Here is a 26,601-nt window from a genome sequence, read left to right as displayed (position 1 = left end):
GAAAATGAAAGGAATTAATTTCTGTTCTGATTTTTTTTTTTGCTGTATGTATATGTGTTTTGTTAGCAGGTATGCATGTATGTATGTATGAGTATGTTAAAATTTAATATAAAAGACATTAAATATAAGAATATACGAAATAGCATAAGAGTAAAAAAAGAGTAGTGCGTTAACACAATGTGATGTTATAAAATAAGTAGTTAGAAACAAAAGCATGATTTGTGATTTTTATGGGTTAAAGGATTTGTTCATTTGCGATTGTAGCCATTTGCGGGTGAGATAAATAGTGAATGCTCCTTTATTTCGCTAATTGCCTCACCTCCCGCCGCATCAGCAGCTGCAGCTACGGCTGACATGGTCACGGCTACAGCTGGTGTATCAACGTTGGGTGCTGGTGGGCTCGCAACACCGCCATTACTGTTGCTATTACTATTGCCGTTTTCATCACTGCATTGCCCGTTTAGCGCCTGTGAGACGGCAGCAGCGGCTTTCAGCACACTCGCCACAGCCTCGGGTGGTGCCGCTTTCGTGAGCACTGTCGTGGCGATAGCATTTGGTGTTGTTGCGGCATTGTCTTTCTTTCGGCGATTTGGCGTCTTGCGTGGCGTTTTGCCAGGCGTCGTACATGGCTGACGACGTGCACGTGACGATGAGGATGTTGACGATGCCGGCGATATGGAGCGATCGTCTTTATTGCTATTGCGCGGACTACGACCTTTGCTGCTGTTTCGTGAATTCGTACGCCGCTTGCTGGTGAACCAATCGTCATCATAATCGGAATGATGTTTGCGCTTATGACGGCGCTTACGAAACTCCTCCTCCTCATCTTCATCTGAAAGTATAGAGAGCAAAATATATATTTTATATAAAAAATAATGTTGAGTCGGCGTGCTTGATAGAATTGCCGCCCACCTGTGCCATCATCGATGTAGTCTAATAATTCTTTTTTGGTCTTCAAATTGGCTGGACTTAATTGAGTAAGCAATTCAGCTTCACCGTCACCGATTATGGCCGGCTCTTCGTCCTCAGCGTCGAGTGTTAGTACGCTCTCTTTCAGCACAGCCTTAACCTCATCCGGTATATTGGGATTTAGTTGTATTTCCTCTAAATTCAAGTCAGGATTGCGCTCTTTGAATGACTTCTTTTTTGTAGGGTTACATTGTTTCTTCATTCTTTGAAAAACGTGCATTGGTAAATTGTCAGCCCCATGACTAAGGGCCGCAAATGGCAGTGATTGTTTTTAAAAAAGAAAACAGAATGTTAGTACACGCTTACAAGGCATATAAGAGAAATGCATTTGCCGGACTTGTGTAGGCGTGGCACACTTACTTCTTGTTGCATGTCACATCCAAATGTGATGGTAGAGGTGCGGCGGTTACAGCACTGGGCGGATCTTCTGGATGTCTGCCCACATCGTTGCCCTCCAGCCACGCCTGATAGCGGTCGGGCTGAAAGCGTTTCACGAATGTGTCCATGGAAATCTTAACCATGTCGTTGCTGTATGGAAAATAGTTTTCATAATGAATATACTTTTATTTGCATATGCAAATTAGTGCAATAGCGTACCTGCAGGTACATTGAACGGCACGTTTTCCATATTCAATCCACCGTTCCATGGCGAAATTTGTAGACTCGGCGCAATTGAAACCATGATTGAAGCCGGCATGGTAGCCGAAAGGAAATGTTATCATTATCTCACCAGCCTCTTGTGTTATCTGTGAGGAAGTGTAAGTATTTAGAATGCGTATGATTTAACGGTATGCGCAAGTATTTTTCGATTTTGTAGAAGACGACATAACTGGCGGACTAAGTTAGAGTAATACAAAAACTACATAAAAATAGTTGCCATAAAAGTGGATTTAAAATAGTTCAAAGCAATTTTGAGAACATAAGTGAGCGACTTCGATGTTCGAAATTAAAATTTATAATATTTCCATATTTTTTATGTGTTGTTATAATGTTCGCTTGTTTAATTCTGATCTCTTGTTTAGTTCTGATCTCTTGAGATTTGCAGGTAATCTATCTTTCGAACATGCTTATAATCATAAATTAACATGTAATTGATTTGTCACCAAACAATATAAATCAATATTTGTTTGTTGTATCGATATTTTGGTTGATTTTTTGGTTTAACATTTGTTTCAAACTATATTTTTTAGTACAACATTTACGAAAATCATTTAAGTTGTTATATTTTATTTTGAAATATTTTTACTTTGCTTCATATTTATTTATACTAGCAAATATATCATCAGTGCTTGATTTTCACATGTTCGAAAAGTTTCGAAGATTGTCAGTTTTGATCTACCGAAACTTCGAATTTAAATATTTTCATTGACATTTTGAAGCATTATTCGCAACAACAATCTGCTAGGCAACAGTTAATTTCGAAACACTTGATTTTCGAAAATTTAATAGACTTCTTAGTTAATTGAAATTTATTATTAATTCATTCGCCAGTTATGCCTGTTTCGCCTACACGAAAAACTCCCCCAACTCTTAACTTACTTTGCTCACTGGCACATCATGTTGTTTAAGCACTTGCGGGCTTATCAGTGTCATTTTATGCCGCAAATAAGCGTTGCAATTTTGATAGCTTGCCGGAAAATATTGATTTGCGACCTTCTCCAATTTGCGCCCATGTTCTGGTGGTACGACATACCAGGTTTTCGGTGCACCAAAGTGTAAATAATTTATCGAATAGAGATCCATATCTTCGGTGTGCCAGGCAAAGGTGGTCTTCCACATGCCAAAATACAAATACGCCGTATTCACACCATCAATTTGTATGCCATAATCCTCGTTGACAAAATCGAGTATTGTGCCCAGACGATTAATATTCCAACTCTTTGTAAAGTAAGGTGGAAAAAAATAGTTGAAACAATTTCTTTTCATTTTTTTTTTCGTTTTTGATCAGATACTTACATCCTGATCCACATCTGTAATACTACCGCTAACATCCGCGCCATAGATCGGCGCTACATAGGTAATATTCTTCCAATATTTACGCTCGAGATCTTCAAAGTCAAAATGTTTGGGCGTCTGATAGCGCTCTGTCGACGCCAACTCACTGAATTGCTTTACTGTGAGTGGTTTCTTTTGTATGTTTATTTGTTGGTAGAGACCCTGTTTGCCGGTCACGACCTGGCATATTGGCGCCGGTATGGTTATGTTGAGTGCATCCAGATCGTCGTAGCCACTGCGTCGTGGCACCCACTCGGGTGGTGGCACCACTTTGGCCAGACCGGCTTTGTGTGCACCTTGAGATTCCATGTAAGCGATGTATTTGGGAAAATTCTTGAATTCTTCCCAAGTCGGTCGGAAGACCATAATGCGCGGCACATCTATGCTGGATGAAGACATTTTCTGATTTTCTGTGTGTTGTTTTTGGTGTTGTGGTTCTTTAATTAAGTGCAATGCTTTTCACACACGCACTTACGCGCACACACACACACACGCTATCTAAATGTATGTAACCGTTAAAGCAACGTTTCTTTTGTTTATTTTTCGTTTCCGATTTTATTAATGGCTGCAAGAGAATAATATAATGGTAAGAGCAAAAAGGTATGGAAAAAATCATTTTCAAAACCTTTTTCAACATTTAACCGTTTGTTCGTATTTTCAGCGCGCGTAAGACCAACAAATTTAGAAAATTCAATTTGCATGCAAATAAGTTAGAAATATTTGTAAATGAAGCCATTGAAGTGCTTTGGCATGTAGTCAGTGCATATACACACACACACACACGCAAGTGCGCGCGCACACACGCGCTGAGACAGCAACACTTCGAACGCACAGAATGCACTGTATAACAATAGTAATAACAATACCCACGCCATAATAACCAAAATATGAGAATTTAACGTACACAAAAAAACAACAACAACCACACTGCATTCGCTTCACAGGCTGCGCGATATTCGAAAATGGAAAAACCTCATCAAGTGTATGAATTATTCGGTAGGTACACAAGCCACAAGCAAGCAGGAAAAGCAGCTAAGTGGAACAAGAGCAACAACAACAGCAATAAGTACCAGGATTACATGCACACACACACATACAAAGCTACAAAAAGGAAACGCTTCAACACACACAAATATATAAACATAGATACTCGCGCATAGAAAGGAGGGCACTTAACAAATACGCGCCGCTGTTCTTCTAATCACATAGTACAAAAACAACAACAACAAAATTCAACAACAATGCTGGCAGCTGCAACACAAGCGTATGACCGTGCAGTCCCAATCTGTTTGAAAACACCGGTGCTTGTACTTGCTCACATTCTTGTTGCTATTGTTTTTGTTGGTGTTGTTGCATGCGCACTAGTACGCGGCATTCGGTGTGTACTGCCACTCAAAGCACACACATACATATAGTATATATATAAGTACATGTAGTCTATCAAACAAGCTGCTTGGCCGGTCGCCGTGCCTGCGCTCTTTCTTCTTCGGCTACCTTCGCCCAGAAGTCCCATGGCAGGCATTATTTCACGTCCCGCAAACAACTGGTGCGGCAAACAAATCCGTCAGCTGGCATAAAGCTATAGCCAACTCCGCTGAACGGTAATTAATGTGCCAAGAAGTGCAGTCGAAAATTTGGTGTATTGAATTTTTTTTTTGGTCAAACACAATGGATGTGCAATTAGGTATGCACGCATGCTCTGCTTGTGATTTGTAGTTTTTTCCTTCCTCTTCTAACTTATTCATGTTGGCAATTTTTTGTTGTTTTGTTCACCCAATACTGTGTTTTATTGGTAACGGAAAGTTCAGAATGTAATTCTTTTTATAAATTAGTGTGTGAGAAAATTTAACAGCGTCGAAATTGGAATCCGCAAAAAGCAATAATTGGTTTTTAGTTTGCATAATCAAGGTGAATTAAAATTTTGATTAAAAATCTTGCAAATTCGAAATAAACACCTATTAATTTAGTTTAAATGCTCAAAATACCGAAATTTTTGGCAAGAAGTTTTAAAATATTGGCAATTTTTATATTTATGTAAATTTGAGAGAGAGCATATGTTCGAATTTTTTCGAACTAAAAAAATATGTGTATCCGAACAAACTTATAATTTTGCTTACAAATTTCACAAATTCAAACATATAGGTATGTTCGAACAATTTCGAAGCTCAAAATATTTTACAAATTCTATATAATTGCATGTTATTTCGAAGCGCAAAACACACATACATATGTATGTATGTAATTTAAACGTGTTATTATTTAGCTTGTAGAATGTGATAGAAATATAGCACACAATTTTATTTTAATATTTCGAACTACATATTATCACAAATATTTTTAAATTATTTTACACTTCCAAATACTTTTAATGACTATATTTAAATAAAATATTACTACAATATTTTGTTGATATGGTAAAAAGTTTCTATTTGGAAAGCTTTATCTTAAATATATTTTTGAAGATTAAAAAAATTCAGAAATATTTTCAATTTCAGACTAGTTTTTTCTTCGACTATGAATATTTATCATGAATTTTGAAATCTTGGTCCTAAATAAAGGTCGAAGATTAAAAATATTTTTGTTTTCAGACAAATACTCTTTTCGAATGTTAATATTTGCCATAGTCTTTTCTATTAGACTATTAATATTTACCATGAATTCTGAAAACTTTACCTACATAAATTTCGCAGATTTAAAATATTTTAATTTTTAGACAAAATGTTCATTTCGAATATTAATATTTACTATAATCTTCATCATTAGAATTATATAAACCAATGTTTTAAACTCGCATGCAGTGAATATCGGGAGAATCTCAGCAATTGCTTTAAAGTTAAAATGGTGAGAAAGTTTGAAATTTTTCGAAGTTCATAAAAATTAAAATTTTTATGTTCTAGATTTATTAAAGGAATGTGAATTTACAATTGTTGTTAAGCAATGATTTAAACACTGAATAAGCTCTTTTAGGGCTTATCATAGCATTTAAAAATAAAAATACAAACGATTTTGAGGACTTATTATTTCCAAAAAAAAAACACATTCAAGTGCGAAATTTTTCGAAATTAAAAGAATTTAATGTTTACAATTTACTAGACTTATTTTATTTGCGATTATGAATATCTGCCCCATTAGCATGTTGTTGGCCAATGTTTTAAACCCTGAAAAAATGTTTGACCAATTAAAGTGCAACTTCAGTCGAGTTTTATAATTTATAATAAGTTGGAATATTTATGTCTGGACAAATCATTTTATCATCATTTATAAGAGAAAAACACTTTTAAATAAAAATATATATCAAACCAGACTACATTTTCAACACTCAAGCCCAAGCAGGCTTTAAAGTAATTTCGCATAAAATTTGCATAATTTCCTTTGCATTAAAATCTGATCAAAGTTGTGTCAAGAGACAGCGACGCGTTAATATGTTTACCTATGCAAATGTGCATATATTCTTTTTGATGAGATATACGACAAATAAATGCGTACACATGCACACACACAGAGGCAAATTGCAGAGACAACAACAAACATACAAAAGGATGCGGCGAACGGGCGACCGAAATTCAATATATGCACGTATGCATGTGTATGTGTAGCACACCAATAAAACTGTACCACCACCCAACCAGATTGGCAAGGAATATTACTATGAACAACAACAACAAATAAAACAGCAACGAAGAACAAGAATGAAAAACAGAGCGAAACCGAAAAGTATGCGCTTGCAAAGCAGCGTAAATGTCATATCATCATATCATATTCCTATTCGAATATACTTACATATATATGTACATATACATATACATGTTCGTATGTATCATGTAAAAAATATTACAACAAACACACACACACGAATTTGGTGCAGAACTACATAGAAAATGTTGTAGTAAGCAGCAGCGACGACTGACGATTATTTCGAAGCTGAACTGACAACGAAGGACATGTCAGAAGGATATGCGAAAGTACATAAATGAGAGAGTCATGGAAGAGCGAAATGCGAGTGATAGGGATAAATAAAAAGAGCGTAAATGACCGAAGCGGAGAGATTTTGAGATACATATAAGCGCAGTACTGAGTTCTAAAATATATTTGTGTACACACACATATGCATGTACATTTGTATAAGAATCCATACGTATCTACATGTGTATGAGAAATCGGTGAATCGGGCGCGTACACAAAAGAGGGGGGAGTGGGGCTTGCTGTGAGTTGAGGGTCATTTTTGATTAAATGCGAACTTTATTGCGCGTGTTTGTATTTTTCGTTACTATTTTTAACTATTTCGCATTTGTTGAGTTTTATATTGACGTTGTAAGGTTAAAGGGTAAAGTGAGGTTAAGTGTAAGCTGAGACTTTTATTAAAAATAAAATATTTCAGCAAACAACTTTTATATTTACATATATGTATATATTTAACGTTTGCAATATTTGCTGCACATTCATTGCATTTCACTTATTAAACGTTTGCTGAGCGTGTATCTAACTGGGCAACAATAATTTTTTTTTTTAATAATTCGTTTCACTAATAAACGTTTTACTTAAAAATATATATTGAAAATAAGCATTAAAAAATCAAGACAGTGCAACTCACTTTTATTTCATATTCAAAAATTTTGCTTTGCTCTTCAGAGGTGGCGCTAACGGCATTCCATGCAAAGTGCAGTTATGGTTTTACTCTTTGGATCCTTTTTACTGTTGTTGTACAACTAGATTCAAAAAACGGCGTTTTGTGCTTTTATATTGTTGGTTGTTGCTGTGTTTTTTGTTGTTTTTGGAATAAGTTTCTAGTTGGCTGCGTATAGCGACTAGTAGCGCTTTTCTTGCTGGTTATTGCACATTTTTTGCAGCGCAAATTATTTAAGCGTGATATGCGCCAGCGAATTATAGAGAATTCTGTACACTCTGATCACTGTAGTTTGAGCAGCGCAACAATAGAGCTAGCAGCTTGGCCAGTAAAATAATATATTTGCATGCAGTTTTCACTTTTCATTTATATTTTTCGCTTGTTTTTTTTTGTGTATCGCACAAGCAGCACAATTTTTTTTTTTTCAAAAATTTTCAATTTCCAAACTTATTTTCAGATTTTGATAATATTTGCTGACATTTTTTGTTTCTCATTTAGTTAAGTAACATAAAAGCTTTTTTCAATACGTAAAAAGTCGCTGAAACTCACAGATTGCTTGTGTCAAGTCAACGTGCACACACACACTTGGAAAACACATATATGTATATATACGTATGTATGTATATTTATGTATGCATATAAGTAAAAAATTTATGCGCACTTAAAACAACAAATCTTTGATTTGACTATAAACTTAATTCTCTTCTCACACAACGGTACTTCACTTATTATAAATTATTTTTCCGCTCAATTTTCTCCCATACACTTGGAAACTATTTTTCAATGGAAAATTTTTTTTCTATTTTTTATGCAGTTTAATTATTGAATTCTTATTATCTTTTGTTCCAAAACTCCCACAGCCTAAAAGCCCACTACGCGTATTAGCTTGTAAGGCTCTGGCGTGTCTGAGATCAGCGAGTAAACTAAAACGAACTGGGGTTGCTGAAGCGGCCGAAACCAACCGAGCGCGTGAACGGTACAAGAACGAAACACAGGATCAAAGCGTAGACGACACACAAAATGAGCAGACAGGAGGCGGCAGCGCAATGTGAACAACAACAAAACACTCTATATATTGACACATAGATACACGCATACAAGCGCAGTACGACTCACAGATACTTTGCGATTAGCGTACAAAGTGAGAACGAAACGAAACTGAGATGCGAGTGCGCTCGGCTCTGCACTCAAGGGAATTTGCGAAATTCGAAAACGAGTGAAATGAAAGTCTGCCAAGGCAAAGGAGCAAAGCGAGTGCGGAAGGATGCATTATCCTTATGGCGAAGAGTAGAATATATTTTGAGCGAACAAGCGCTGTATACAGCGCACAATAAATACATATATATTCGTGGAAGTACATACTAGTATATGTATGCAAATATATACGAAATGGTGGCAAAAAGGACATGAAGAGAATGTACGCGCAAATTGTAAGTGTCAGCAATCAAATAGAAACGCCGACAAGCATAGGCTAAAGCAAAGTTGTTGAGAAAGTAGAAAATGCGTGATAAATAAGCAAGCAAAATGAAAAGCAAACAAATAGCGAGTCCCTTCGGCCAATGCGTCGCACTTGGCTGGTTTGAAGCGCAAACAAAATTAAATTAAAAGAAAGAATAAACTAAATGAATAGTAAATAGAGGAACTTAAAAGCAATGTAAATGGCGTACATGATTGTATTTTTTTTTTATTTAATGAAAAAGGATTTGACAAAAAAACGAGCGCTTAGAGTTGAAAAGCTAACAAAGTAAATGAATGAAACGAAAAAAAAGCAAATATAAAAAAAATAAAAAATTAGTTGCCAATGACAAAGCAGCATCCGGCTGCAAATTTGATTTCAAACACCTAATCCAACTACAATGGTTGCGAAGTATAAACAAAAAGCAACAACACGTGAGACTGAAACGTGATAAATAAGTGCAAGTAAGTAAATACAGACAGCAATCAGCGCCGCAAGCGACTAATAAATGTTCGGCACAGCTCTCCTAATATAGAATGATTTAACGAACCAATAAATACGAGAATATATTAATATTAGTAGCAAAAAATAAAGTAATTTAAAAAAATGAACAAAAAAATTTTTTTTTAAATATTATAAAAAATTAAAAAAAATTAGATATGCATTAAAAAATAAAACATCAGCATAATCAAAATTTAATATGAAACAAAAATAAAAATAAAAACGTTAACTTCGGCTATAATACTCCTCAAAAATAAAAAAGCTTTGCATACAAGCACTTTATTCTGATCGTTCAGTTTGTATGGCAGCTATATACTATAGTGATCCGATCTAAACAATTTCTTCGGAGATTACACCATTAGGCCTTAGGCCAATAATCCATAAAAAATTTCTTGAAGATATCTCGTTAAATGAAAAAGCTTTCCATACAAACACTTTATTCTCATCGTTCAGTTTGTATGGCAGCTATATGCTGTAGCGGTCCGATATTGCCCGTTCCGACAAATGAGCAGCTACTTTGTGACGAAAGCACGGGTGCAAAATTTCAGACTGATATCTGAAAAACTGAAGGACTAGTATGCATATATACAGACGGATGGACAGACGGACATGGCTAAATCGACTCAGCTCGTCATGCTGATCAATTATATATGTATATACTTTGTAGAGTTTCCAACGTTTCCTTTTAGGTGTTACAAACTTCGTGGCAAACTTAATCAGAGTATAAAAATATAGAAAACATACAAAAAACAAAAAATATTTAGTGTAAGCTTTTTTTATTTTAATTTAATTAGCTTATTACTGTAATGAAATTTTTAAATATTAAATGCCATATAAAATATTCAAAAATTTTTCTGATATAAACATGATCATCATCCTAAGAAAACAAATTCCCCTTCGAAAAGTCGTAAGATCTCACGCTAATAAAACCTTTTTAGATTTACCAAATCTGAGAATCCAATATTGGAATCTATCTTACATTTTTCGTGGACGAGCTCTTTAGTATATCCAATACAACTTCAGTATTTGCACTTCTTTGCGACATAAAAGTCAAACATGGATGCTTCTTCCACATTCTTCCACATTTCTTGTCATTTATTTTATATTTCGACTCGGAAGTCAAACATCGACATTTTTTCCTTATTCTGTGCCATTTATGCTCTATTAAAGTTGTGACACAAACTCGTATTACTTGATAATTACTTACTTTACCATGCACATATACCTTTAACTCCTCTTAAACATCAGTATTTTGGTGTTTTAGGATGTGGTACCCTGTTTTATAATGATGATGTTTAAAAAAAAAATGTCAAATTTAGCCCCGAGTTTATCGACCCACTAGGTCCCGAGGACACAGTTGTCATTTGATTATAAACCTAAAAAGCTAAACTCGTTTATAGCTCAACTACACCGAGTTATTCAGCAAAAACATCAAAATTAATGAAGAATCTATATTTAAGCGGTGAAATTCGGCTGAGGAACACATACATCAACACAGTTAGATGAATTCAAGGATTGCGAATAAATATGCACATAGGATACACATAGATACAATATATATAGACTACTTAAGACTAAAGTCCAACTGGACACTCATCGAACAGTATGTATGTATGTATGTTATATCTGTATGCCTGTGTGTATGTATTTTATTCGATTTTCATAGACACACATTTACCTGATTTAATTTGATTTCTGCATTAGCAGCTGAAATGTAGTGACCGAAACTGTCTCAGCATCAACAAAGAGCGTCACAGCGTGTTCATATGTATGGAGAAATATACATATAGTATGTATTCAAATATGTACATATGTATATCTGTATTTTTGTGTGAGTTTCATTACATGCATTTTTAATGCTATTTATTCTGCCAGACATTAGTTCGGCTCGTGACGCGTGCAGAGACTAAGCGCAAAGGATATACGGGCACAAATATAATAATAAATGTATATGTATGCGTGTAGGAGGACTTTTTTTTTATTAATGGTAAAAAATTATGCACACACTACAACGAATGCTGCGAATTATGGTAATACAACAAAGATTTATGTGCCTGATATAGTGGCGATAGCACTAGCGAAATAGATCGAATTAGGATAGTAAAAAATTAATTGTTTTATAAAAAAAAATTAGTTTTTGCAGAAGGCGCATGCAGGATAAGCACTGCAGTGACGCAGAAATACAACAAAAGCAATGTAACACTAAACAAACATTTACACATACATCCATCAATTATACTTGTATATGTGCATTAGAGTACTCGTATTTACAAAACGAATCGCCGCCACTGCTGATGATTTAGCGAAATTATGGGATTTCATTTTACTTAACGATTGGCAAAATAAAGAACGAAATATTACATTAACTACTCATATTAAACGTCTGAGTGCGTGGCTTGATAAATATGGCTGGATGGCAGGCGCTGGGGAATTGGATTAGTTGCGGTCGGAAGATTAATGAAATATTGCGCAAATAATTTCATTGAAGTTAGAAGAAAATGGTGAAATTTTGACACACACACATACAGACACATATAATGCGATGTATAGATACGAAAATTTAAGCCAATTTTTTGTTTTTGTTTAGCCACGGCGAAACCACGGAGGCATAATAACATGAAAAATAATGACAAAAAATCTAAAAGTAACATAAAAGTAATTTAGGAACAAAGAACAAAAACAAATGTAATGCAACAATACATGTATATAACACGAGAAAATTTGAAAAGTATTAATTATGAAGAACATAAATAATAACAAGAACAAGAACAAGAAATGTAGTAATGTAGTAATGTCTAGTAAAAATAAATCCATTATTTTGAATTAATTTGAAGGTTTTATTTAGCATAGTTATAATGAATCGACTTAGATCAAATATGAACCGTTTTATTAGATAACTTGTTGCCATTTTGAAGGAATTTCATATTGCCACTCTCATGGGAATCATCATCCCTGTTGACAAATAATTGGGGCAACGAATTTTCACGAGCTTCTCTTTAGACGAATTTTTCACCTATAAAATCATTCACCACAAAACAGGTAACTAAGTGCCAGGTCCGGACTCTCCTATTGGCTACTTCTAGGCGATTGCTTCGTTCAAACGTTTCATTCTTGAGAATACCTACAAGTCCGAATTCGGAGTTTGGCCGTTGGGAAGGAGCTCATAATACTAGGTGATTCGCTGCCAACACCATCAAAATTATTGTAAAACCTCTCTGACGGTAAAAATCCGATTTAGAAATGGGTAGATTTTGTTACGATTCTTCTACGACTCGTCGATGCAAATTCTGTGTCGCTTATTTTTGTATCCAACCTTATTTAAATGGCACCAAACGGTTTTTTGTACAATAAAATTAAATCCTGCGTAATCGAGTGCTTATATTTCGATTTCCATTATTTTATCGATATTTTCAACCACTGGCCTGCTATTCTACGAATCAAAAATTGCGGGTGTTTGGCTGTTACAGTATTAAGATCATTAACATATTTTATCGAAGAAAAACTATAAAAGATGTTCATCTCTGGCGGGTAATAATACTGAATCAAGCAATCACAAAAATGTCGAAGAAGTTTTTTAATACAAGATTTTATCTAACGCCATATAACGTAATCCGATCGCACGAGATACAGATCACTAAAGTCATTTACTGGATAAATAATGGATTTCATGGTTCTAGACCATTTAATATTATAAATTAAAATATCAAAAGAAAAAACAAACATAAAATAAAACAGGTTATAAAATAACTAAAAATAACAATAAGCTATCATAGAGGTATTTGAAATTTCCAAACCGTAATAAATACCACCACAAATAGTTGTTTTAATTATTCGAAAATATTTAAGAGTATTTAATGTCGTGTCAACTAGACAACTAAAATCTTGCCATTTCAGCGCGATGGAAAAAATAAATTGTTGTTTAGAGTTACAAGCGTTACTTTCTCTTGGTGGAGTTTAACTTCAAATAACATTATTGTTAATGGGGGTATTCTGCTCTAGAAATTTGAAAGAAAAAATTAATTTTCGGCATATTATCAAAGTTTAGACTTATGGGCATAAACGGATTTTTAAAAATTCGAATTATTTTCGGAGATACAGCGGTTTTTGTGACGTGGCGTCTTTGCCGACCGAGCGGAGCGAATCACACAAAAACGCGTTTTTCTCGAAACTACTTTTTTGGAGGTAGTTGACATGATATCTTAAATTATACTTAACCGGGTCTTTTGAAATTTGATAAAAATCTTTGTTATACAGCTCCCTTTTGCGTATGCCTCGAATTTTGGAGAATTTAATTTCAAATATTTTTAAAAAATTCGCAAAAGTAAAAAAAAAGGGAGAAAAAAAATATGTTTTTATGTCGACGTCATTTTGTGAATTTTTCTTTGCTTTGGCAAAGGTCAATTTGATGTAGTGAAGACTTTTATCAATTTGTTTGTTTTAGATTACTACAAAAGTTGGAATCATGTTAACAAGGAAGCACCGTTTTTTCGATTTTTATACTCTCGCAACCTGTTGCTACAGAGTATAATAGTTTTGTCCACCTAACGGTTGTTTGTATCACCTAAAATTAATCGAGTTAGATATAGGGTTATATATATATAAATGATCAGGATGAAGAGACGAGTTGAAATCCGGGTGACTGTCTGTCCGTCTGTCCGGCCGTCCGTGCAAGCTCTAACTTGAGTAAAAATTGAGATATCTTTATGAAACTTGGTAGACATGTTTCTTGGTACCGTTAACGGTTGGTATTGCAGATGGGCGTAATCGGACCACTGCCACGCCCACAAAACGCCATTAATCAAAAACAAATAACTTGCCATAACTAAGCTCCGCAATAAGATACAAGACTGTTATTTGGTACACAGGATCACATTAGGGAGGGGCATCTGCATTAAAAAAATTTTTTAAAAAGTGGGCGTGGTCCCGCCTCTAATAGGTTTAATGTGCATATCTCCTAAACCGCTAATGCTATAATAACAAAATTCACTGGAAGCAAATGTTTTTAGCACTTCTATTGACGGTGTGAAAATAGTTGAAATCGGGTGGCAACTCCGCCCACTCCCCATATAACGGTACTGTTAAAAACTACTAAAAGCGCGATAAATCAAGCACTAAACACGCCAGAGACATTAAATTTTATCTCTGAGATGGTATAAGATGACTTTATAGTAACCGCGTTCAAAATTAGACAGTGGGCGTGGCACAGCCCACTTTTAGGTGAAAACCCATATCTTGAGATCTGCTTAACCGATTTCAACCAAATTCGGTGCGTAACGTTATTTTTATGTTTCTATGTCATAGTGCGAAAATGGGCGAAATCGGATTACAACCACGCCTATTTTCCATATGACACCATTTTAAATACCACTTGATTCTTTCACTTTCCACTATGCAAATCAAGCAACAATGATTATATCGGCGTAAAACTTTGCGTGAATAATACGTTTAAAGTATGCCACCTTGTGACCAAAAATTTTCTAAATCGAACCAAAACTGTTCAAGCCCCTAGGTACTGAATATGTGGACCCCAGTACCTATAGTTGACTTTTTACCGTAAATATCAGTCAATCCACAAAGAAATCTCAAACGAGTATACTATTTGACTTTGCGAGAGTATAAAATGTTCGGTTACATCCGAACTTAGCCCTTCCTTACTTGTTTTTTGTAATGTCAATAAAATTCATAAAAAAATTTATAGTAAAAATGTTTTTAATTTTTTTTATCTCAGTTTGAAAAATGCCTTAAATTTAGGCGCCTAGACCAGGGGTATTCTTAAATAGAAAATTAAATTATAGATGAAAGTCAGGTGTACAGTAAGATCTCTTTTTTTAAAACGTTTCGAAAATAATTATTTCACTCAGGCGACTATTCAAACTCAAATGATTGAAAAAGCAATAAGCAGCAAAGGTTTACAAAAACGGTTATAATAAGTATTTGAGGTTAGGTCGATGTATGTTTCTAACACTTCTGAATGAATAGAAAAAATTTTGTAATTTTAAGCAACATAGAGTTGCAAACAAAAGCAAGTGAGAATTGAGAATCGTTTGAGTAATGAGTTAAAAGAGTTGCACAAGCTTAGCGTCTGCTTGGGGTCATATTATGGTTTTTAGACAAGGTCTATTGGAAAAAAGAGGTCAATAAGAATAAGTAAATTTCTCATATATTTGAAAACTGAACAATACAAATACCTAGATCGCATGAGTGCTTTAATTTTACGTAAACAGCGCTTGTGTCTAACTTCGTCACAAACACTATAAACATCGTCACAAAACCGATTAACAGCCAATTTACTATTACCACAACTCCCTCACTTTCCGAACAGCGGGAAAGGTATAGGCAGCACCTGTCGCAAAATAACTAAGCGTATAAACTAAGAAAACGCGGCAGAAATGTTGCGGGCAATTCGTTGCATATTTGTGGCTTTTGTGGCGCACGGCAATGAGTTTATTATAATTATCAGCAAAATTGTGGCGAAAAAAACGAGCGAGTGCCAAGCAATCTAATTATGGACACGTAATGGTACGTGAATTATCTAGACACACGCACACACATAGACCAAATATCTAGCTCGTGTCTGCATATAGGTGTGTGCGCATGCGATTGGTAAGGCAGGCGCAACGCCAACAAGGATAATTGCGACAGCTGAGCGGAATTCAAATGCTTTTTAATTTCAAATTCAAGTAGCTGCAACAGAAACACGTATTTTCACATTGACATGCACATGTGTGTATACATTTTTTTTTGCAGCACATGCCACTAAGAATAGTAGTTAGAAAAACTCTATTGCGAAAAAACAACAACTAAAACTAACAAAGGTATAGAATTGGAAAATGAAGCAGCATAATTTCCATAATTGGCACACAAACGAACGGACTTTGTGCATATGTATGCATTCATGTATGTAAGTATGTAGATAATGAAACTTCGTATGGGCGTGCGTTCAGACATACATATATACATAAATATGGTATGTACATTGTTCTTGTTGTTGCGCAATGGTTGGAAATACCCAAGTGCACATGGCCGTCGCAAAAAGCATTGCGCAAAGAGCACGTACAACAAATTCCTTTTAGACATACGCACACACACACACATGCATAGCGCAGCGGACACCTATACAAATGCATTTTCGAAACCGGTAGAGGTTACGCCTAATACACACAGTTGGTGCTTTTGGCTCGATAGAGCTCGAGCGCGAACCCGTCGCACATCCTTTGACTTTGAATGCGCTTATATACATACATATGTATAATGTGTGTGTTTTTTGAGTTTGTAAATGCAAGTAGCACGCACACACGCCGCAATCTCTTGGTCGTTCGCCATTCTTAGCCTTTGATGGATAACAGAAAATTCCGAAAACTTGTTTCGAGCGCGGCGTCGAAAAACCGCTGAACCGTTACGTTAACGTACCAAAGTACGTACATACGTACGTATGTCTGCTTATGTGCACGCATTCATATGTAAATGCATGCAATAAGACCAGCATATTTATCGAAATAGCGGCATGTATGCTTTCGAGCGAATAAGTTTGCCAACCAAGTACTTTTCGAGCCAGGACAAAGGATTACAAAATTATATTTGATCAAAATCAAATTAGTTGTTTTCGTACAAGTATATATGTATGTACATTAACTGAGCGGATGTTCAGTAGAAATCTGAAAATTTTGAAATTTTCTCATACTAGAAATACCGCTTCTCAACTATTAGAAAGTTGAAATTTGACTTCAAATATTCTGAAAAAAAAATAAACTTTTAATACCAAAATAATACAACAAAAATCAAGAGTAATTGGCACAAATTAAGAAAAATATATACCATACAATGTATAGACAATATATGAATTTTTGAAAATTTTCGAAGATTGTTAGAAAATAAAAATTCAAGGATAATCTATTTTCCAAAAAGAAACAATTTAAGCCTAAAATATAGTGTGAAAAATATGGGGATTACAAATTATTCAACATTTTAAAGCGTTATATCTCCAAAATGGTGACTCTTAGGAAAAAAAACTATTGATACAATGTTTCCTTAGGTAATTTTACGAACAAACTCACGGTTTAGCTGAAAATTCGCGAAAAACTTATTTTTTGACCTTTGACCTCGTGCTAATTTTTTTGCACAAACCGGAACGATGAAAACTTTTAAGATTTTTTTTATAATTATGTTTTGAGCAATTTTGCCGAGTTTCAGCTTCTTATGAATTTTTGTAACCTTGAAAATTTTTGTAACGTGGTGTAATTATTCTTTTTAAGCACAGTATCGAAACATATTATTAAAAAAAAAAATATTGTGAAATTATTTTTTTTTAATTTACTCACATTACCAAAAAATACGCAGATAATTTATTTTTCATCGGTGTAAAAAATATCGTATCTAGTTTAATTAAATTCTACATTACAAAAAATCTATTTTGTACCGTTGCCTTAAACAATAATCCAAGCCAAAAAAATTTTTCCATACAAAAACTTGGTTTTGATTGGTCACTTTGTATGGCAGCTATATGTTATAGTGTTCCGATATCGGCGGTTCCGCAAAATCTCAGATCGATATCTCAAAAAATGAGGAATTAGTTTGCGTACACACAGACAGACAGACAGACATGGCTAAGTCGCCTCGTCAATTTTTTATCGACTACAAAGTGGTAACACACCAAACAACATCTCAAATTGTTGAGGAAAATGTGAAAAATGCATTTGATGTGTTAAACCTTAAATTATTTGTCCTTCTATTACGTAAGCCCAACTGCCGTGAAAGCGAGGCCATAAGAGTCGAATACACAGCTTTGACTGTCTACAATGTATCGCTTTATAATAATTATAATAAAGTCATAACGTATAAGACAACGTTCGTGTTTATGGTCTAAAAATAATCTAACTTTTAATTAAATCACCAGGTTGACCAGTTCTATTTCTGACTAAAAGAATTTTGGGAAAAATTTTAAACTCGATGGTTACAAAAATAATTGCTGATGCAGCCTCGGTATAAAATTCACGAACATACTCCACTCTGTTACTGTAAGTGGAGTGAACGCCTCAGTGACTTTTAACTATTAAAAACGTCCGACATAACCTTTGGAGAGCCCTATAGACCTTGTTTTAAGAGAAAAAATATTGTATTCATGGCCTTTCCGCCTATTACGACATTAAAATTGCAATTGCAATATGTGCGTCAACAAATTCATACAATGAGCTTCGTCTGCCGAAGAAATACCGCAGCTTTCGAGCAGGAAATAACCGCCGGTTAAGAGCTATAAGGAAGGGGAATCAAATTAAAACAAACTGACAAATTGACAAAAAACAAGAAAAAGCAATATATACAACAACAACAATTTGACAAATGCAGTAGTAACAGAACAAGTCCACTAAAAGTAGGGGGAAGACTGTCGACCGTGAAGCGCTGCCAAGTTTTTCCGCCTCACCTACCCCGTTAAACTCTCGATTTTCAATTTGCACTTCTGGTCAGTGACACGGTATCAAGCCAAGGAAATACAACAACAAAAATGTAAAGTAAACAAACTAGAAAGGGACGCGCATTGCAAACCAAAAATGTGGCCAACAATGACAGCTATAAAAATAATAGCAAAAAGTAAAAACAAAAATCGGTTACTAAAAAAAAAACGTTTTAAAAGACAAATGCTCAGTAAAAGCCGAGTTGGACTAAAAAGTGCAGATTGCACACACAGTTTTATAAAACTCGGTAAAATTGTAACGCTTTCGTGAAGGGCAAGCGTGCGAGGCGCCGAATAACAGGACATAGGCAGGAGATGGCGTCCCTTCCGCGTTGGCAATAGAAGCGCGAGCAAATACGAAGCACCAACACATGTACACGAGCATAATTTCTCATTTTGTATATACATAGTATGTTTGCATGGGTGTTTGTGTGTGCGTGTTTGCTGTGAAAAGCCAACTAGATTCACGTGCACATGAAATAATTTAAATTTCTCTCTATTATGTATGTACATACATATGTATGTACGACATTTCGCCTTCGCCTGTCTCAAGCAGCGATATGCAAGCATGTGCGTGTGTGTATGGGGCGGTGTATGAGTACGAAGCATTCGACGGGTCGCGCAGCACAACAACAATGTAAAAGCAATAAAAATGGCATTCCGGTTTTTTGTTTTGTTTTTGCAGTCGTGTTTTTTTACCATAGCTATTGTTGTTGTTGTTATTGTGTGACATTAGCAATGAGAGAAAAGCACAGCAGCTATGGCGGATTCGTATCTAAAATCAAAATTTCATGCCACACACAAAGCAGTCAAAATGTAGTAGTTGCAAATTTAGTGATGTATACACTGGGAGAAATAATAACGGCGAATTAGTTAACTAGAACGATAGGCGTATTATGAAAATTCAGGCTTTATAAAAAAAATTATGAATTATAGTATAGTATATAGTAATTGCTAAATTAAAATATAAGTGGAAACATTGAAAAAAAAATTGTAAAGGAGTTGCAAAAGAACGCAAGGTAAGATAACCCCACAAAACACATAGTTGCCAGAATTTAATAATTGAATTAAACGATCTTGGTTAAACCAGTGGTTAACGATTCGCTTAAATATTAAATTCTGTAATTCTCAACAAGTTCCTAAATACAGTCTAATGAATTATGTGACTAATTTTTATAATATTTAATAATAGTTCGTGTTTGAGTTTAGCTATTAAGCGACAAATGAGAGTTTCTGATTTACAACACAGTCCGAATGTTTATATAGTATGAAAGAGAATCTCCGAATAATCTTTTCCAAGCTCGAAATTCATTACATTTTTCAAGAAATTGTGTTGTCCTATGTAAAATTCTTCCGACTAAACTACTTAAGTGGAAGGAAGTATGTGTACTAAATAGTCTACAAGATGCGTATTAATAAAAAATTTCAAAGCACACTCAAGTTTTAAAAATCTAAAACGTTATTTTATAACAACAAAGCAATCATCAAATGAATTTTTATTTTCCAAAACTAGCGCGGAATCTCCCAAACCAAATTTTCACCGTGCATCGATGGCAGAAAAGCTGTTAGAAATCGTGAAGCAGTAAAAAAACAGCGAAGCAAACGCGAAATGAAAATAAAAACGAGTGTAGTAAAAATCATATTTTATTGCAACAACGCACACAAATAAGCTCTGTCAAAAGCACATGTACGGGCACACACACACGCTAAAAACACGTAAAATAGTTAATATGCGAATATATCGGAGTAAAATTGCCACAGCCTTTGGCGTTGGTCGACTAATCCTCGACATTAGCCAGTGTCAGTGAGGCGGTTGGTAGGAAGGTTGCCAGGCTGCTGTTGCTGATTATATACTCGTATACAGGCAGCAGCAATCGCGCAAATCAAAAAAGGAAAATCGAATAAAAATACAAGAAAAACGGAGCGTGCGTCCCCTCGGTTCTCATGGTTGCTGCGCTGTGTGAAAACCATTGAGAACGCCAACTGCGCTCGACAACACGTCGCTTAATGCGCTCAAAGTATTTTCTTGCTGACTGACTGAATGCGACCAACTGTTTCTTTTTTTTTTGTTTTTGGTCGCACAATTCATCTATTCGTCCTTCCGTTCATACCCGTTTTCAATACATTCTGTACATTCGCCTGCCATTATGTGCCTTGCGTTGTTATCCTTCTTCCGTTCAGCTCATTCGATATTTTGTATCCTTGTTGCGCTGCAATAAACTCCCAACACCCTATGCGCAAGCTCAGCAAAGGCAGCAAGTTTTCACCGCTGTCATTTGCTCTCTCTTTCTGTCATCCATTTACGTACATACATTGGCATCTATCTTTTCCTACAAATTACGAGACGGCTGCCGCACACTCACATAACTTGGCGTAAATTGACATTTTTTCCTTCCTTCTTCGCCTCAATTTTCGGTGCTCAGCGTGTCCTTTGTCGCGTACGCGCAATATTCAATTTCATTTGTGAGATACTTTGTATGTACACCAAAATTAAATGTGCGCCTTGGCGTCCCCACGCAACCCACACACCTTTACATGACACATCGACATACTATATATACATACATGTACATGTTTGTACAGGCATACATACATACATAGGGCCGGAGTCCATTTGGCGCAGCAAAGTGTGTATGCAAGAAGTTGAAACCTCTCAGATTGTGTGTGAGAGGAGGGCAGTGAACTTGCGGAGTAGACGAACTCCTACTATTGACGTGTTTTTATTATCGCTTCTATTGCTAATGCTACGCAGAAATGTATGCTTCTTTTTCCAGTGCGTCTGACGACCAAATACCTCAGTTAACGAGCGGATTTCGCGGCATTACCACTTCCCTTTTTATTGCTATGCACTTTTTGTCGTTGTTGTTTTTTCTTTATGTTTCAACTGCCGCATAACTCACAAAGTTCATTTTTTATCTTTTCATTTCGTTTTCTCGTTGCCATTTTGAAAGGAAATTATATATGCATAGCACTTTGGCATTTTATCCTGTTTATGGTGATGCGGCCATTTGCATTTTCCACTATGGTTTACTTCGAATTTCATGCTGCTGGTGTAGGAAGTTTTTTTTTCAGAGGGAATAAAAGACATGAAAACTAGAAACTATACATACATACATACATATATATGTTCATATTTAAGCTTGTCGCTGCAGCTAAACCAGATTGAGTTATGAGTAGGTGGATACAGGCAGGTGATAAAGAGCAGATGTATAAAGTAGTAGTAGAATCGTCATTAAAATTTCTAAGCTCCTTGTAAAAAGTTTTACGATACTTTTGCTTTAGTCTGCATTTTGTTTCTAAATCTACGTATCATCCATAAAGAGTATGCTGCCGTGAAGACACTAGACATCGCAACTTTCCCTCATAAAAATTTTAAAATTGGATTGAAGAGATATTCTCACCATCATTATAACTTATGCTCAACATTCTGACATGTTTGGACATGTAGGTAGTTAACAAAGAAAAACATTTTTCCACCTCCAACGAACTTGAATTACGTATGATAATCTCCTTAATAAATATTAGGTACAAACATTGCGCACACTCTTAACTAATTTGAAAACAAAACATATCATTTTCAATATAAAAAATTGTAAAAAAAAGCAATAATATATGCATAGTTATCGAAATCGATAGCTCTTACAGCGTCATTTCACATTAACAGGTGTTCAGGCTATGTCTTAATAGTTATCCTCATTTAATAATTTCGGTAAACATATATTTCTTATATTATTTCATGCACTTGAAGATATTAATATTGTGCTAAAAATATATTTACAACACATAGATTTGAAATTTCTATTAACGAGTATAAGAGCGCCAGAATTTGATAAATATATATATAATGGCAAATTTAAAACGATGCCGGGCACTTTACTATGATATTATGGCTCATTGAATAATATTTGGATCACAGTAAGTAAATAAACCTGGCATGAAATACATCAATTACACTACACATATTTTATTGTGAAATGATTTAAACATTTATCAGATTTTTTCTCATTTCGTCAGCAGACATCCATAGATTACTCAACTTTAGAAGTGCAAGAATCAAAAATCAAAAGGAACAACTTATTGTTCTTGTATTTCTCAAATATTTCGGTTTTGCGAAACTAACTATACATGCATATATATAATCTGCCCACGAATTTCTTATTATAACTAATTTGACAATATTTAAATTCATCTCATTATATTTATATTTGAGAGCGTTGGGTATGTTATTAATTGTGTTTTATTTTATATAATATATTATTTTATAAATTAACTGAACAAAATCTAAATTTTAAAGCGCACTGGGTAACACTACGTATTGATTCAATTCAATCAAATTCACTCAAGTGGGTTATAAAACGGTTTTTATTGCTTTTTGCAATATTATATACTAAGGCATGTTAAAACATGTTGCAATATTATATGCGAATACAGTTGTTTTTATCTCCCACTTGGCCATAAAAAATACACTTTACTTCTATTAATGTAAATATTGCACACACAAATAACTAAAACAACAATTCAATGTCAAATAACTCATCTTTACATATCTTTTAGCAAAACAGTTATTCAATGCAAAAATGCAACTCGCTAACATTCCAACTAGTTGAAAGTGGAGTGAAATCCGCTCATCCTCAGTAAAATGCCAACAAACCCAATGTCAAATGAATGAAGTGTTGTCAACAACCACTTTTACAACAAAATACAAGAAAATTAGGTCATTACTAGAAAACACGACAAAAAGATTTTGTAAACACATATTGGTGCTACCCTTAATCTCAGACATATTACACCTGATTCCAAGGACATAAACAAACAAAAGCTGATAATATGTAAGTGCATACGTATAGAACGGAACGTATGTGTTAGATATGTATGTATTTGCGCACGTTCCTATCAGTATCGGCATGAAATGGCTGAGCGTTGAGAGCAACAACATTTAGACTTTTATGAATGAATGCCAAGTAATTGCAATATACTCATATATATTACAAACTAACTACCACCAAATCCAAGTCATAAGCGATAAGAAGAACCCCTAAAAAGTGGTGGCCACCACCGACGACGACGACAACAACTTAGCCGGCCGGCATTGGCAAGACAAGGCATTCCTATATGATGCCATGCTGTTGAGCGAGCTGATGAGTAGCAACCACCGAAAGGATCCACCGGGTTGTTGTACGGTGGTTAAACATATGTTTTTTGTTGATAAACAAATCAACGCAACCATTGTCTATTGATGTCCGTCAAGTGTTTTTCTTTTATTTATCTAACTTTTTTTATTGGGAAACCCCATGCAGAGCAACATGCCGGTGACTGATAAGAGAAAGTTAGCCAAAAATGAGTTTAGTGGTCACTTTCTCCACAAAAAATAACATATAAAATATCATTGTTTAAGCAATAATAACAAGTGGCGTTTAACACATATGCATGGCTGTTGTGGCGCGTGCTGCCAGACGGATGGCGGCGTTGGGGAAATGCGGGCGGCAAACGGCAATGAATGCCAACGAACGGCCTTGCACCTAGAAAACACAAATGCCTGTTGTGCTCACTCATTTCCACCCTTTAGGTACGAGTACCGAGTATAACAAAACAGAGCAACGCAGAGCAAACGGCACAGTCAGTTAGTAGGTCTCCGGCGGTCTCTGGCCTCCAATGCCAGAGCTATAATGCCGGTGTTGGTGGTGGTTCTACTGCTTCTGCTCTGATGTTAGCCAACAAACTTGGTGGTGGAAACAGTAGTACTATCCGGTGCTGGTGGTTGTTTGGTTCCAAAAATAAATACCAACCACCGAGGATGATGATGATGATGATGACGATGGCCATGATGTTGACAACAACGAGCGGCAAGGCAACCAGACGAGTAACCACCAAACAACCAGTGCATCGATATAAACAATTGAGGAGAGATATATTTGAGTGCAGTAAACAAATAAATAGGGGTATGAAAACATAGGCGTCGGAACAGCTGATTTCGGGAAGTGCCACACAAAAGGTCGCAATGGCACGGGGTAACTAGGTTGCACTGCGTCTAGACAAAGTCTCGACGTTGCAAAAACAACAAAGACAACAAACGGAAATCTGCAACAACACATTAAGGGTGCACGTACTGACGGGGTAGGAGAGGGTAGCTGGAGCGCAGCGAAAAAGTAAAGTATTTAAGGGAGCAAAATGACAGTGAAGGTGGAAAACAACCACTAAAAAGCTATCAAGGATGTCGCCTCTAGCGGTGGGCTAGGTCAAGTGAGGTGCCGTTATGGTAGACATTACGAGCATGTGCTCCTACATTGCCACTTTACGTCAATCCATGGCAGTTATATAAGGATATTCCATGCGTAAGCACGTAACGCGGCTGTACATAGCCGGAATGGAGGTGAACGAAGCCGTACATTCAAACACCAAGCACAATAATAAATCGAAGAAGGAATTTGTATATGCCGCATACACTTTTATGTACATATATACAAAGGTAAATATATATGTTTATACTAAAAGCGGTCAGCTAGACAGCGCACACATCTACACGGCCACTGGACTACCACCATCTGCCCGCATTTAAATGTGGAGCAGCTGATGGATATTTATTTACACGCATGCAAAGAATAAAGTATAAAAGAAGGAACGAACAAAGAGCGAAAACCAAGTGGAACCGTATAGAATTTTTATATGTACTTGCGGGCGGTCGTTCGGCTTTGGCAAGCACCTACTTACCTAATTGAACGAGAGCTGACGGGGAGCGGCGCGCAGAGGGCGAGGTAGTAAACATGGGGAGCAATGAGATAATACAAAATAATACAACAAAAGCAGTACTCAAATAACAGCAAAATAATGACGTCAACGACCCGCTTTAACGGATCAAAATCCTTATGCGGCCGAGCAAAGGAAAAAACGGCGAAAAGAAAACAGACAAAAATTTATATAGAACTTGCACCGGTCGATCAGTCTGTTGGTCGGTCGGTGACTCTGCAAGCAATAACAAGCGATACTAAAGACAACAACAACAACAACAGCAACAAACAACGGCAGTGTACGACAAATAAGGACGAGAATAACAATTCATCAGGACGGAGTGGCAACGATCGAGTCGTTAAAGTGCATGAACTCGCGCTGGCGTGTCTAAAAATGGACAGATGTGCGGTTGCGAGCGGTAATCACACACACACACACACAAATACATTACATCAATTCTACACACACACACGCACGTACGCCCAAAAACTGGCTGGCAATGCACGGCACACAGCTTGCCTGCAGGACAAAAAGCCGGCTGACGGCTAATGGCTCTTGGCTGCGACGACTGACAGCGGCACGGCGAAGCCGATGTGAAAAAAATGCAAGTACACAACGCAAATGTATGTGTATGTGTGTGTGTGCGTGTGTGTGTGACGAAAATTTGGAAAGAACGCATGCACCAAGTCGCATTTCAATTGGAAAAGTGTAGTGCCTATAATAGCAACAACAACAGCAGTAATAAGCAAGCACCACTACACATGCGCACATTGAAGAAATTGTTAAAGTACATACATACATACATGCATACTTACAAATATATGAAATGATCCATTCACTTCAATAGGAAGTAGAGAATTCGGCACGCCTGCTGTTGCATTG

The 26,601-nt window shown here is 35.8% G+C and overlaps 1 protein-coding gene across 5 annotated transcripts in view; it reads right to left on the bottom strand.

Moving 5' to 3' along the window:
- Nucleotides 1–26,601, bottom strand: part of LOC106618308 (uncharacterized) — a 62,952-nt gene that overhangs the window by 19,455 nt on the left and 16,896 nt on the right. For 3 of the 5 annotated variants that reach the window (XM_036375735.2, XM_036375736.2, XM_014236000.3), the window contains exons 2-7: nt 2,926–3,529; nt 2,509–2,847; nt 1,567–1,715; nt 1,330–1,497; nt 913–1,211; nt 320–832 (exon numbers count right to left, since the gene is read on the bottom strand). In XM_036375735.2, coding sequence (XP_036231628.2) covers nt 320–832; nt 913–1,211; nt 1,330–1,497; nt 1,567–1,715; nt 2,509–2,847; nt 2,926–3,363 — 1,906 coding nt within the window. In that variant the 5' untranslated portion in view covers nt 3,364–3,529. Of the gene's footprint in view, nt 1–319; nt 833–912; nt 1,212–1,329; nt 1,498–1,566; nt 1,716–2,508; nt 2,848–2,925; nt 3,530–7,555; nt 8,499–26,601 lie in introns of those variants that run through there. The other 2 variants (XM_036375737.2, XM_036375738.2) reach the window with 2 other exon arrangements.

This window comes from Bactrocera oleae, chromosome 4 (assembly GCF_042242935.1).
Source record: "Bactrocera oleae isolate idBacOlea1 chromosome 4, idBacOlea1, whole genome shotgun sequence".
Taxonomy (NCBI): Eukaryota; Metazoa; Arthropoda; class Insecta; order Diptera; family Tephritidae; genus Bactrocera; species Bactrocera oleae.
This window is presented reverse-complemented; position numbering and strand designations above follow the sequence as displayed.